The sequence below is a fragment of the Helianthus annuus genome, chromosome 12 (genome assembly GCF_002127325.2).
Source record: "Helianthus annuus cultivar XRQ/B chromosome 12, HanXRQr2.0-SUNRISE, whole genome shotgun sequence".
Taxonomy (NCBI): Eukaryota; Viridiplantae; Streptophyta; class Magnoliopsida; order Asterales; family Asteraceae; genus Helianthus; species Helianthus annuus.
Genome location: NC_035444.2, coordinates 116143047 through 116157879, shown reverse-complemented (window position 1 = coordinate 116157879; position 14833 = coordinate 116143047). Strand labels below are relative to the sequence as shown.

The window sequence follows — 14833 nt, the reverse complement described above, 5'->3', positions numbered from 1 at the left end:
GTATATGAACTTTAGACCAAAAGTTATAGTTCTAGGGTTAACATAGTTTAAAATAAAACAACACTGACCAGGGTCAAAGAAACACTTGACCCCTTGTTACGCCCATGGCGTCATGTATATTCGTAAGGTATATAATTTAGTTAAAATATGTATCTTACAATTATTATTTTTTTTTTAATTAATTCATCTAGGGTCGGGATTGAGACACCAAAAATTGAAGTAAGATATGAGAATTTATTAGTTGAAGGAGATGCTTATATCGGTGATAGAGCTCTTCCCACACTATATAATGCTACCATCAACTCAATTGAGGTGTGCTTTCTCTTATATATATTTTTTCTCCATATGTAATGTTAATGTTTTGCGTTTAATATCTCATGAAACCAAATCATAGAGCACACTCCAATATATCGGGCTCACTCCCTCCAAGAAGAAAAAAATTAAGATTCTTCAATCAATTAGTGGGATTATCAAACCATCAAGGTTCTTCCTTGTTTAATAGTTAATTATCATACCAATATCTTGCTTGCTAGGATCTTTGCTAATTTCTAATAAAATACAGGATGACACTGCTTCTAGGGCCTCCGGGTGCAGGGAAAACCACATTGCTGCTAACACTTGCTGCAAAACTTGCTAATGATTTGAAAGTATTGTAGTAATCTTTTACAATTATTTTGATGTTTTCTTGTGATTGTTTGTTGATGGATTATGGTTTCTCAAAGCAGGTATCTGGAAATGTCACCTACTGTGGCTACCAACTTTCTGAATTTATCCCTCAAAGAACATGTGCTTATATAAGTCCAAATAATCTTCATACTGGGGAGATGACTGTGAGAGAGACATTGGATTTTTCAGGACGATGCTTGGGTATCGGGCCAAGATACAAATTACTTAGAGAAATATTGAATATTGAAAAAGTAGGATCTAAGCCTGGTCCTGATGCAGATACATTCATGGATGCAAGTAACGAAACAAATTTGATCACCGATTATGTTCTTAAGGTTTGTTGCATCTACTAAATTAGTTGTTAATTTTAAGTACGTATTACTAGTTTATTATTAGGCCGGGTTTAGTTATCTTTAACCCATTGGCCATTATAAGTTTGTCTAGAGTTTTTGGTTTCTAACATGTATAAGTTGAGGGTTCCCTCACCATTTTAACTACCACATTCAGTTATTCATTCTAGTTTATTTTACATGATATCAGTGCTAAGGCTCTAGATACAACAAAAAACCCTAGACATGGCCATGGTTGCCCAATCCTTGTTCTTTCTAAGTTTTAGTTTCTATCCTTTTTCATTGTACTAGCATTTGTCCAAATTTCACGTCCCAGATCTTGTTATCTATTCTGGTAAGACACAAAAACTAACCCTATTTTAGCCGACATTAATGTTCACTCTGGAATCACTATTCACCAAATTGTTCAATGCCACAATATTGTTTCTTTCTAGAAAGCAGTTTTCGCTGTTAGAAAGCATTGTTTACCTTAAGAAAAGTAACTGTCATTGATGGAAAGTATTGCTCATCACTAGATTTCAACGACTTCCCTTTTCTAGTTTTGAATATTGATTCCAATCTCCAGTCAGTTTGTACTCCTCATTCTTTAACGAACTTTCACCCTACTCTGCAACTCTCTACAAATTGTTGCCCCAGTCTATTTCTTTCCAAGAACTACCAATAGTCCGTTGCTTTCCTAGAACCATATAGCCCTAACCACTACATTAAACACTTCTATGCACCGCCTTATATCCGCCACACACCATCACCACCGAGGTCCGTCGCTTGTCGTCTTTGGCCAATCTTCTACTGCTGGAGAAAACTAGTCAGAACCCTAGTTTTAGCCTGATTGTTCTGATAAAGGCTTACATGTTCTTGTTCAGTTCTAGAGTCGTTCACTATTCGGTCAAGGCTTACATGTTCATCTCCTAGATTTCTATTTCATGCTACCTGTTCTTATGCTAGATTTCTGGCCCATTGCTCGTGTTGTAGTCCATCTTTGGTTTCCATTACCTATTCCTGTTCTAGATTCCATACCGTCATGTGGCGCAACCTCATCTACTTCTACAATTAGAGGCCCAGGCGTTTCGCCGTGATAGACCCACTTCGTGTACTTATCCCAAAAACCGATAACATTCAAATGGTATTTCATTTTTGTCATGGATATTAAGCCATAATTTTTACATTTCTTTGAGGGACATCTAACTTTCTCTTCGTTGTTGAACAATCTTTCGCACATCTCGATAAAAGATTTGAGTCCTTGCATGTGGTGAGGTGATTGACGTGGAGAATCAATTCAGCTTTTATCAATAGGCATTATGCAGCTGAAAAATAATTTAATCTAGGGTTTACAAGACAAAGGGTGGGCTGCTAAACCCACCTTTTGAACACTTTATCTCATATACGAATGTGTATTACATGATTCTTTGTTTAAAAAAAAAATCCAGCAACATTTCCTCTTAGCTCCGAAGTATAAGTATATATGCAAGAATATATATATATATATATATATATATATATATATATATATATATATATATATATATATATATATATATATATATATATATACCCGAGGAGCAAAGAGAAAATGATAACCGAATCCTTCTTAAACAAACAATCATGTAATACAGATTCAAATCCTAAATGAGATAAAGTATTCAAAAAGCAGTCCCAAACTAAACGGGGACAACCCGAAATTAATTTCTAAGTCAACTTTGGGCGGGTATTTCTAAGTTCATTATGTTTAAAATGATGAGTTCAATATCGGGCGCATTTTTTAAGCTTGTTAATAGTTTATATTTCGGGCGGGTATTTTCTGAGCTCGTTATGTTTTTAATGATTTTTTCAATTTCGATCGGGTATTTTCTTAGCTCGTTATGTTTTAAATGATAATTTCAATTTCAAGCGGGTATTTTCTATGTTCGTTATCTTTTAAATGATGATTTCAATTTTGAAGGGGTATTTTCTAAACTCGTTATGTTTTAAATGATGATTTTAATTTCGGATGGATATTTCATAAACCAATATAATAACTTTTAGGCAATGTAATATCAATTTCAAACCTAACTAAACATAGACATATATCTTTGTCAAACTTAAACATAACTTTTTTTCTAACCTAAACACAAACATGCAAATTATCAAACTAACATAGACACATTTACATACACATACACTTACACACCAACATACACATATACACACATTAACACATATTTTATACATACTTACACACATTTACATACTTTATACACACATTTACATACTTACATACACATATACCAAGTTACATACACACATGCATACTACCATACATACTTACATACACACATTTCACCAAAAAAAACACAAAATTTATACATACATACATTTGCATACTTTAAACAAACATACACACATATATACTTACATACACCTACATACACACATACATAGACTTACATACACACAAACATACTAACATACACACATTTTCACTAATTAAACACATTTACATACACAAATTTTCACCATTTACATGCTTACACAAACTTAAAATTACACAATTTCTCATCTTGAACAAAAATAAATAGGAAACTAACCTTCAAAGTGTTCTTTCTACTCGTGGTGGTGGCGGAGACGTGGTTGGTGACCAGAATTCTCTAGCATACACACATACATACATACACCAAAAATCAAGAAATTATCAAAATAAATAAGAAATTCAACCTAAAACAAACAATGCTAACCAATTTGAAGTAGAATTGAGTGAAAATGAGCAGAATGAGCCAATTTAGGGGAGAAGCCGTGAGAGAGATGAAGGTTTGGGGAGGGGGGATGGGAAGAGAGGGAAGAAAATCGCGCTTATAGTTGTTGTATATGCGAAAAACCAATAGGGGCGACATTGTGTCGCCGCTATTGCCCTAACGTCGTTGCTGAAGGTGTGATTAAACCCCAACCGTTGGATCAGGATAACAATTGTGTGGCTGGGGTTTAACGTGGGACACCGCGTTCCCGGATCAACCAATAGCGGCGACATCTGGCTTGTCTCTGCTAAATGATGTCGCCGCTATTGATAGGTAATTCTTGTATTGTATGTGGTACTAAGAAATGAACATTATAGTCATCACATCCACTCATTGTGAGAACACGACATTCGTTATAGTCATACACATAATGCTTGATTTATAACAGTTTTGGAACATAATGGTATGTAAGTCAAATATACCCAGCTTGCTCTAAGTACTGCTGAATTTTCTCTTTGAAAGCACTTAGTCAGAATGTCAGCACGCAACCTGCAGGAAATAAGTTGGAATGAAATGCAGATTTTGTTTAGTAATTATTATCATAACCAAATATCTTGGTGTTTTTCAAATCAGAGTAAGCATTACCATGCACAAGGTCAATGGAAAAATGGAAAACTGATAGATACTGAAATCTTATTAAATTGAAACAAGAACAAACACGATAGTTGGCCCGATTCGAGAGGGGCTAGTCTTCTAAATTCTGATCAGAGATCACAATACAAATAAAATATCCAAGACACCTTATTCTCACCTTAAACAACTTATATAAAGACACAAGATACTAAGTAACTAACCATTGGGTGTCAGCCCAATGGCCACCAGCCCGCATTCTAACCCAGAGGTGGCGGGTTCGAGTCTTGCTCGTTCCCAATGCCCCTACGGTAGCGGATTTACCCCCAGACTCAGGCTTGCTGGGTGACGGTCTGCGAGGTGGGATCACCTCGGCGGTTGGGAGGACCGTGGAATATCCCCCCCCCCCCAAGATACTAAGTAACTGCCCATTAACATGTCCCCACATTACATCAGTTTCCCCCTTGATTAAAGTTGCAGTTAATTGGGTTTTTTGACTGGGTCAGAACTACAATTAATTGAGCCATTTGACTGCAATTAGTTGGGTCATTTGATTGGGTCATGGGTCTAGGATCATCAACAGGAAATGGGTTGATTTGACCCGTTAGGTCAGTTGGATAAGTATCAATACATCCCGCCCAGAAAACCGACCTGCCCTCAAGTCGATTTGATGAAAATTGATCCGTCTAAATCATTAGTTGTTCCTTGAACGATTCGATGGAGAGATGGTGGCAAGTAGCAAAGTTATGAGCTTGTTGCAGGCCGGTGTCGAAAACAAAACTTTGTGCCATCCCATATTGATTTGGCAGGTCATTGCGACATCCGGATGAAGTTGGTGATGATGCGTTTGGTGATACATGAGCTGTTGGAAAGTATGTCCCTTGTATGGGAGTGGTTGTAAAGAACATGGGAAAGGGTACTCGTAGAACCGGTGTGATTGTTGGTGATAGATATTGAAAATCTTATTAAATTGAAACAAGAATAAACACGATAGTTGGCTCGATTCGAGAGAGGCTAGTCTCCTAGATTTCTGATCACAGATCACAATACAAACAAAATATCCAAGACACCTTATTCTCACCTTAAACAACTTATTTAAAGACATAAGATACTAAGTAACTGCCCATTAACATATCCCCACATTACATTGAAACAAGAATAAACATGATAGTTGGCCCGATTCGAGAGAGGCTAGTCTCCTAGATTTCTGATCACAGATCACAATACAAACAAAATATCCAAGACACCTTATTCTCACCTTAAACAACTTATTTAAAGACACAAGATACTAAGTAACTGCCCATTAACATGTCCCCACATTACATCAGTTTCCCCCTCGATTAACGTTGCAGTTAACTGGGTCTTTTGACTGGGTCAGAACTACAATTAATTGAGCCATTTGACTGCAATTAGTTGGGTCATTTAACTGGGTCATGGGTCTAGGATCATCAACAGGAAATGGGTTAATTTGACCCGTTAGGTCAGTTGGATAAGTATCAAAAACCTTCATTAGATCAATGTCAACCCAAAAATGAAAATTAGTTGTCCATAAGTAAATTTGCTGAGACGACCAAATTTTAGCTGACTTGACATGTACTAACTTGTACCATTACTTCAACTTTTCGGTTTTAGTTTTCAAGTCAAAGTACTATATGCTGATGACACTAGAGTTACCAACAACAAATTAATTTTACTATATTTGTTTTCTAGATACTTGGGCTGGAAACTTGTGCTGATTCTATGGTTGGTGATCAAATGAGAAGAGGTATCTCTGGCGGGGAAAAGAAACGTGTCACTATTGGTATGTTCTATATTGTTGTTGATGTGTATGAGTTTGTTTGTATCAAACACATTTTTGGGAACTTTTATAAATTACTTTCATAGAATTGGTGGGCCATAGAGACTTTCTAACATGATACAATGATTCACTTAATTTACTAGAGATGAGAAAATTACAATTGAAACAATGAAAGTTTCTATGAATGAAACAATTCAGGTAATGTTTTTGCATTTCAAACATGTAAAAAATATGTAGTAAACCACATTATTTGGTTTCTTTTTTGACAATAATTTCATGCAGGAGAGATCTTAGTTGGGCCTGCAAATGTGTTTTTCATGGACGAAATATCGAATGGACTGGACAGCTCCACCACTTGTCGTATCATCAAGTTCTTAAGACAGATGGTTCATGTAATGGACTTAACAATGGTCATCTCTCTTTTGCAACCTGACCCTGAGACATACAAACTCTTTGATGATGTCATATTGATGTCAGAAGGCCAGATTGTGTATCAAGGTCCTTGTGATAATGTTATTGAATTTTTTGAGTTGATGGGATTCAAGTGCCCAGAAAGGAAGGGGGTAGCTGACTTCCTTCAAGAGGTAACTTCAAGAAAGGACCAAGAACAATACTGGTTCATTAAAGATCAACCATACAGATACATTACAGTCGGTGAATTTTCAAGAGCGTTTAAGTCTTTTCACATCGGACAGAAACTTGAAACAGATATTCATATTCCTTATGATAAATCCAACACACATCCAGATGCTCTGGTTAAAGAAAAGTATGGAATATCTAATATTGAACTACTGAAAGCTTGCTTTGATAGGGAGTGGTTGTTATCAAAGCGTAACTCGATGCTTTACATTTTTAAGACAGTCCAGTTAACATTTATGTCACTGATGGGCATGGCTGTGTTTTTCAGAACTAATATGCATGCAGGAAACTTGGAAGATGGCATGAAGTTTTTTGGTTCACTTTTCTTTGGTCTCGTTATTATAATGTTTAATGGGATGTCCGAGCTTGCACTGACAGTTATGAGGCTTCCAGTTTTCTATAAACAAAGAGATTCATTGTTGTACCCATCATGGGCATTTGCTCTTCCTATTTGGCTACTTAGAATACCCTTATCTTTGATGGAATCAGGAATCTGGGTGATTCTTACATATTACACCATAGGGTATGCTCCAGATGCCACCAGGTAAAATAAGTAGTTCTTTTCTCCATCTATCATTGATTTTTATAAACTTATTATTCAGTTTCTTCAACATTGAAATAAACACTTTTTGTGGTTCAGATTCGGTCGACAATTCTTGACCTTCTTTGTTGTACATCAAATGACTTCATCTCTTTTTCGATTGATTGCTGCTGTTGCCAGAACAGAAGTACTTTCTAACACTTTGGGACCTTTCATTATGATGATGATAGTCACCCTTGGAGGATTTGTAGTCGCTAAGGGTACAGTTTTCTTTCTCTTGATATCCTTGGAAAATGGATGGTCTGGTGGGCTGGGTTGTAATTGATGGAACTAATCAAGAAAAGAAGGAAAAGATAAAGTTTGTCTGAGATCAATTATGTTTAGTATTTATCGATTTAGATTTCCGTTTGATAATATGAAGAAAAGAGTCATGGCAAGGTTTGCTACAAAAGATCGTGTGTGGTTGACTGACCAACACTTCATTGTCCGTTTTTTAAGCTTAGTAACTTAAATCATGACTACTTTTTTTAATAAAAATTTATATCACGTTAGGTATGATAAAACTTAACCCAATGTGGACCATTTTTGTTAGTCATATTAAACTTTGTTATGTTTATAAGTTTATGATTATAGTTATTCGAACATTATAAGTAGATAATATGTATGATATGAACTCGGATTATTAGATGATAAGGGAATGCATTGGCCGGTGATAAGCGGGTGATCAAATTCGAATAACTGCCGGAGGCAGTTACCCGCCAAAAACTATGTATATATATTGTATTGCCGGCAAACACTCCGGTTATCAAGACATTCTTATTCACTGCAAGAATTGTCCATTAATCATTGTTCTTGTGATTCATCAATATCATTCATCACTTTATACAATGCATATCCAATTCGGATCAATCACACACGATAACACAAACCCAATACATGATTCTGCTGCACATGTGTCTTCTGATCCCCAACATAGTGGTATCAGAGCATCAACGGGAAAGAAGAAGACCGAAATTCAATCAACGTCCACTCTGTTACCATGCCAACATTGTACAGATGAGATGAGCGGCAAGTACAAGCGAAGTCATCGGGAGAAAACATATTTTTACTGTCATAAACCGGGGCACCAGATTTATTCATGTCTGAAGAAAGAAACGGATGAGGCAACCCAACTAATCCGGCAAGCGGTGAATACGGGAATACAGAAAAAGGAAGGAGTCAGAGATCATCAGGAGATGATTGTCGTCGGTACCGAAGGAGGGCTATGGAGCGATATTTGGTACGTCAGTTCTGTATTTAAACATCACATGGCTGGAAACTTAAATGTGTTTAAACGTATTAAGCATATTATTGGGGTTGATACACAATCTGTGGAAAACAACTTCCTATTTACGCGAGGGGTTGGATCAGTAGAAATTAAAACATGCAACGAAACCATGAGAATTCAAAGCGTTTTCTATTCTCCGGAGTTAGACCGGAATATCTTGAGCATGGATCAATTGACAATGCAAGGATACACTGTCAACAAGGACGGTGATACTTGCAAAATCTTTCCTATGTTCTCTATTCCGGTGAACAATTCGGTTAATGAAGCGAGTGGACTGACAAGGGAGGAGGAGATTGGGTTAAAAGAAAAACAGGGTATACTCGATGAAAATGTGTTTGATGATGAATTTAAAGAGCGATATTTAAATTCTTATTTCGAAGAACTCAATCTGTCTTCACAAGAGACAGATTGGAGTTTAATGATCATTAAAGCCATGGAATTCCATGAATTTGATGACTGTAAAGCATTCATGAATTTACTTGATGATCGAGAGTTTGTTTTTAAATATAAACACACACTCGAATCAAAGTTTGAAGAGATGGTCAAATGGTTCCTGTTCGAATACATGGGAATTACTACTAGACCAGTTCCACCATTTACTCCAAACAAGAGAAAAATAGACTTGTTAAGTCTATATATACTGGTGGCTGTGGACGGTGGTTACAGGGATGTAACAACAGAAAACTTGTGGCCTGCAATTGCAAAAGATCTAGGATCTGAATATGAAGACGGAGACTACATGAGGGTCACTTATGCCATGTATCTTGACATCCTAGATTATTATTATAAATTCAAAACTGTTCAAGGGAAAGTGCAGGAGAAGGAGATGGTGTTTGAAGAAGGAGGGTCCTCCACCGGCTGCCATAGAAGACCGAAAAGTGCAAGCGAAATTCAACAAGAACCTGTAGGACCGGCACAGGTTGCACTCTTCGCTGGAGTTGATGATGATGACTGGAATAAAGTTAAAAGGAGGAAGCGGTTTAATTTCAATTATGTGAGATGGGCCGTCGAAGAAGCAAATCGGAGTGTCATGGAGCGAGCCGGAAAACATAACCAAGTTTAAGGGGGGTTATGTTAGTCATATTAAACTTTGTTATGTTTATAAGTTTATGATTATAGTTATTCGAACATTATAAGTAGATAATATGTATGATATGAACTCGGATTATTAGATGATAAGGGAATGCATTGGCCGGTGATAAGCGGGTGATCAAATTCGAATAACTACCGGAGGCAGTTACCCGCCAAAAATCAACCGCCAAAAACTATGTATATATATTGTATTGCCGGCAAACACTCCGGTTATCAAGACATTCTTATTCACTGCAAGAATTGTCCACTAATCATTGTTCTTGTGATTCATCGATATCGTTCATCACTTTATACAATGCATATCCAATTCGGATCAATCACACACGATAACACAAACCTAATACATGATTCCGCTGCACATGTGTCTTCTGATCCCCAACAGTTTTCACCCGAAATAGGTCAAAGTTGATCCCTGTAATGCCTTCAAGGTTTGAGTTTTGGTTATAGCTATCTGATATATATTTGACATAGTTTGTGATCCAAAGGAATAACATTTCCACCAAAGCAAAAAAAAATTGACAAATCTAATGTTGTAATTTCAGATGATAGCAAGCGATGGATAACATGGGGATTCTATACCTCTCCTATGATGTATGCACAGAATGCTTTGGTTATAAATGAGTTTCTTGACAAAAGATGGAGTACTGTAGGTTTTCTTGAATACTATACTTTTTCATATGAACATCTATGTTATTAACATATATGTGTGTATGTATGTATTTACAGCTAAAGAATCTATTTAATATGCTTCTCATTGCATCTTAATTAAAGTCTTCTACTTGCAGCCTAATATAGATGTGCGGATTAATGCGTCAACCGTAGGGGAAGCCCTTCTCAAATCACGAAGTTTTTATACAAAGGAATATTGGTTCTGGATATGTCTTGGAGTCCTCTTTGGATTATCAATTGTCTTCAACATATTATGCATCATAGCTTTAACTTTTTTGAATCGTAGGTACCTTGCATTAAAAAGGTGTTTGGATTTGCGCTTATACTAATTATTATCAGCATTTACTGTTTGGATAAACTAGTTCTAATTACCAAACGGTAAAAAAAGAATGTGATATTTATACTAATATATATATATATCTTAATTGCAAGAATTTTTCAAACACTCGTACCTCAAATCTAATGAATTACTACATAGTTCAACAAAAAAAGAACATCCAGACATTATCTACGGCATTCTTTTTTGTTCAAAATGCAAATTAAAGCACCCCAACCTCCCAATCTTCCTTCTAGATTCGTAAATTAGCTTTGACATTTTACGTCCTTTTCTTTCAGCTTTCGGTGATGCTAAACCAGTGATCAGAGAGGAAAATGAGATCAAGAACTCTATCAATGATAGAAGAGAAGATGTTTGTGAAGGTGAGCCTTTGCCTTTAACATTCCTATCATGAGGCCTAGCCTTGGAATAATGTGAAATGAAATCAAGAGCAAAGAATCAAGCATGAAAGAATAAATAGGTAATGGATTATTTTGACAAGTTCTAAATGCTTATGAAGGTATTGATATGGCTGTGAGAAGCAATCCAGGAAGAAACAATCCAATCGTGGAAAGACGAATGGTTTTACCATTTCAACCTCTTACACTTGCTTTCAACCATGTCAACTATTATATCGATACACCTTCTGTTAGTAACTTTCTTTAAAACCTTCACTCTTTATATTTTCTCTGTTCTCTGCATCTTCATATATAAATACAAAAGGTTAATAGTAATTTAAATATGCATAAAACCTTTTAACTCGCTTTACTGACTTGTTATTATTATTATTATAGTGCTATAGTTTGGTTAATGCAATAACTATCTACAAATGTCAAATAAAAAAGAAAAAAAAATGGTTAACTGTTACCTCCTTGCCTAGCCATTTTACAACCCCTGATCATCACTAATATATGACCAGGAGATGAAGGCTAGAGGGATTAAAGATAATCGACTGCAATTGCTCAAGGATGTTAGTGGTGCTTTTAGACCGGGGATATTGACTGCACTTATAGGTGTAAGTGGTGCTGGAAAGACAACCTTAATGGATGTGTTAGCAGGCCGGAAGACTGGTGGATACACCGAAGGAAATATCTTCATTTCTGGGTACCCAAAGAATCAACCAACATTTGCTCGTGTTAGTGGTTATTGTGAACAAAATGATATTCACTCGCCGAATGTGACTGTTTATGAGTCTCTTTTATACTCTGCATGGCTTCGTCTGCCTTCAGATGTTAATGCAAGAACACGCAAGGTATTAAGTTATTTAACCTCTGATGTCTTTTGGGATTTCAATATCACTAACTAAGTATAAAATCTACTGTATTTATGATTAATGTGTATTATAGATATTTGTTGATGAATTAATGGAACTAGTTGAGCTTCAACCATTGAGGAATGGTATAGTTGGGCTTCCGGGAGTAAATGGTCTTACAATAGAACAACGGAAGAGGCTGACAGTAGCGGTAGAGTTGGTGGCGAACCCATCCATCATCTTCATGGATGAACCAACATCTGGTCTTGACGCTAGATCTGCAGCCATTGTCATGCGTACTGTAAGAAACACAGTTGACACAGGGAGGACTGTTGTTTGCACAGTTCACCAACCAAGCATAGACATTTTTGAATCTTTTGATGAGGTTTGTTGCATACAAACTAGAGGTAGTAAGATGAGTAGACATTTTTTTAATCTATGCATACGCAAGTGAATCATTAGACATTGATCCCTTGAAATGGACTTCTCATTTCATGCCAAAAGTATTATTTTGTCGATGGTAATCTGAGTGTGTTAGTTTGCAGTTACTTTTAATGAAGATTGGAGGACAGATTATCTATGCTGGACCATTGGGGCATCAATCTCACAACCTTGTGGAGCATTTTGAAGTGAGTCTATTAACTCAATTTAACTCTTTGTTGGGGACTTGAAGTGAAATTTTCTTACAGAATAATTTTCTATAGGCTATTCCAGGAATTCCAAAGATCAAGAATGGTTATAATCCTGCCACATGGGTATTGGAAGTGACTTCTTCTTCGGCTGAAATTCAACTGAAAGTTGACTTTGCTCAGATTTATGTCAACTCCACCCTTTATCAGTAAACTCTAATGTTGATTATAACATGTAATTGTTTTCTTAAATCTCCATATATCTAACATGTGTTCATGGATGTTATATAGGGTCAATGAAAACCTAATTAAGGAGCTTAGTATCCCTCCAAGTTGTTCAAAGGATTTATTTTTCCCAACTAAATATGCTCAACCGTTTATCATACAATGCAAAGCCTGCTTGTGGAAACAACATTGGTCGTACTGGAGGAACCCACAATATAATGTGTTTCGCTTCATCACCACCATCGCTATGGGTGCACTGTTTGCTGCTATTTTCTCCAAAAAGGGTGAACAGATGTATGAATCTCACACCAAGGATCCTTATTAAACTTTTTTTCCTTTCTCGTATTTTGTTGCCTACACCTTCAACCGGGTGATATTGCATTGTAGCACTTAACTGCAAGTTTGTTTGTGTACACAGACAACAAGTGCAAGATCTTGTGGATTTGGCCGGAGCTCTATATGCTGTCGTTCTCTTCCTTGGATCTATGAATGAAAATACCGTGCAACCTATTGTTGCTGTAGAGAGAATAGTTTTCTACCGGGAAAGGGCTGCTGGGATGTATTCATCATTACCTTATGCGCTTGCCCAGGTAATGAATTAACAGAAATGACATGTTTTTTAGAGGTGGCAAAATGGGTGGGTCAAATGCGTTTGGTTATCGCTAGTTAATTGTCTCATTTAATAAAAAATGGAGTATTTCGAAGGTTATAGAAGCCATAATATTGTAATTAATAATAACTAAAATGCTGACACGGTGCAGGTTACCATAGAGTCTATATACATAGCGATTCAGACTACTATTTATGCCTTCATTTTGTACCCGATGTTTGGATTCGAGTGGACTGCTGCCAAATTTTGGTCTTTCTACTACTATTTGTTTACGAGTTTCATCTACTTCACTCTATTTGGCATGATGACTATGGCATTGACACCAGCACCCGAACTTTCTGCTGTTTTGATATATTTTTTCAGCTGCATTTGGAACTTGTTCTCTGGTTTCTTAGTCCCAAGACCGGTATGTCATTATCTTCAAGAGTCGTCATCGTAGTTTAAGTTACAAAAAATAAAAATAATATTAAATATACTGGAACTAAGAAATTTAGCATGGATATTGTTGCAGAAAATACCAATATGGTGCAGGTGGTATTACTGGGCAAACCCTCTGAGCTGGTCAGTCTATGGTCTCTTAACTGGGCAGATTGGTGAGGACACTTCCATGGTGGAGGTGCTAGGAGCTGGTAACATGACGGTTAAAGGATTCATCAAAGAGGGTTTGGGTTACGAATATGACTTCCTTCCAGTGGTGGCGATAGCACATATCGGTTGGATCCTTCTTTTTTTCTTTGCTTTCCTCTGCGCCATGAAGTTCCTTAATTTTCAGCATTGATAATATTTATCTCATTCCCTTATTTACATGTAATCAATTTGATTTTTTTAGCAAAACTTTCCTGAATAATTGTAAAACTAATGGTCAAAGAGAAGTGTTCTGGCCTATGCCCATATCAACCATATGATGATAACGAGGGAAGTCGTCATTTAACTTTCGGGCTTCTTGTCTCGTTGAATGAAATTGTCATTGACATTGCTACAATCAACTGAAATTCTGATGACTTTTTATATATTTGCCAAAGGTAATCAATGTTGGTATTTTTCTTTGAACAACTTTTATGTCATAACAGAGATTTTCATGCTCTTTTGATCAACTTTTCCATTTCCTGATTGCGGGCGGGTATTGATCGCATTTCTCTTCTTGTTAATTACCTTTGTAGTGTTGTCCTCATCTCCAGCAAACCTCCCGATGGAATCCAAGAAGCTCTAATACCATTATTAAGTGGAAAGAGAATTGAGAGAATTCTAGCGAGAAACAAGTAGCTAAAATCATAGATGATTCTCTCATTCAAGCTAACTATTTGTTAAATACATGATTAATCACTAACTTTTAAACGTATTGTAACATGTTAGTGGTTATTGAAATTAACAACCTTGGTCC

General features: G+C 36.3%; 1 protein-coding gene across 4 annotated transcripts in view; it reads left to right on the top strand.

The window, feature by feature from the left end:
• The window catches only part of LOC110877727 (ABC transporter G family member 39), a 32599-nt gene extending 17851 nt beyond the window's left edge, over positions 1-14748 (top strand). For 2 of the 4 annotated variants that reach the window (XM_035980999.1, XM_035981001.1), the window contains 20 exons: positions 192-312; positions 395-483; positions 563-647; positions 726-1001; positions 6065-6155; positions 6435-7335; positions 7432-7592; positions 10294-10397; positions 10537-10702; positions 11036-11119; positions 11257-11384; positions 11656-11988; positions 12083-12373; positions 12534-12617; positions 12693-12826; positions 12909-13136; positions 13261-13432; positions 13604-13858; positions 13964-14474; positions 14613-14748. In XM_035980999.1, the coding sequence (XP_035836892.1) occupies positions 192-312; positions 395-483; positions 563-647; positions 726-1001; positions 6065-6155; positions 6435-7335; positions 7432-7592; positions 10294-10397; positions 10537-10702; positions 11036-11119; positions 11257-11384; positions 11656-11988; positions 12083-12373; positions 12534-12617; positions 12693-12826; positions 12909-13136; positions 13261-13432; positions 13604-13858; positions 13964-14230 (3970 nt within the window). In that variant the 3' untranslated portion in view covers positions 14231-14474; positions 14613-14748. Of the gene's footprint in view, positions 1-191; positions 313-394; positions 484-562; positions 648-725; positions 1002-6064; positions 6156-6434; positions 7336-7431; positions 7593-10293; positions 10398-10536; positions 10703-11035; positions 11120-11256; positions 11385-11655; positions 11989-12082; positions 12374-12533; positions 12618-12692; positions 12827-12908; positions 13137-13260; positions 13433-13603; positions 13859-13963; positions 14506-14612 lie in introns of those variants that run through there. The other 2 variants (XM_035981000.1, XM_022125920.2) reach the window with 2 other exon arrangements.
• Positions 14749-14833: the final 85 nt, after the last annotated feature.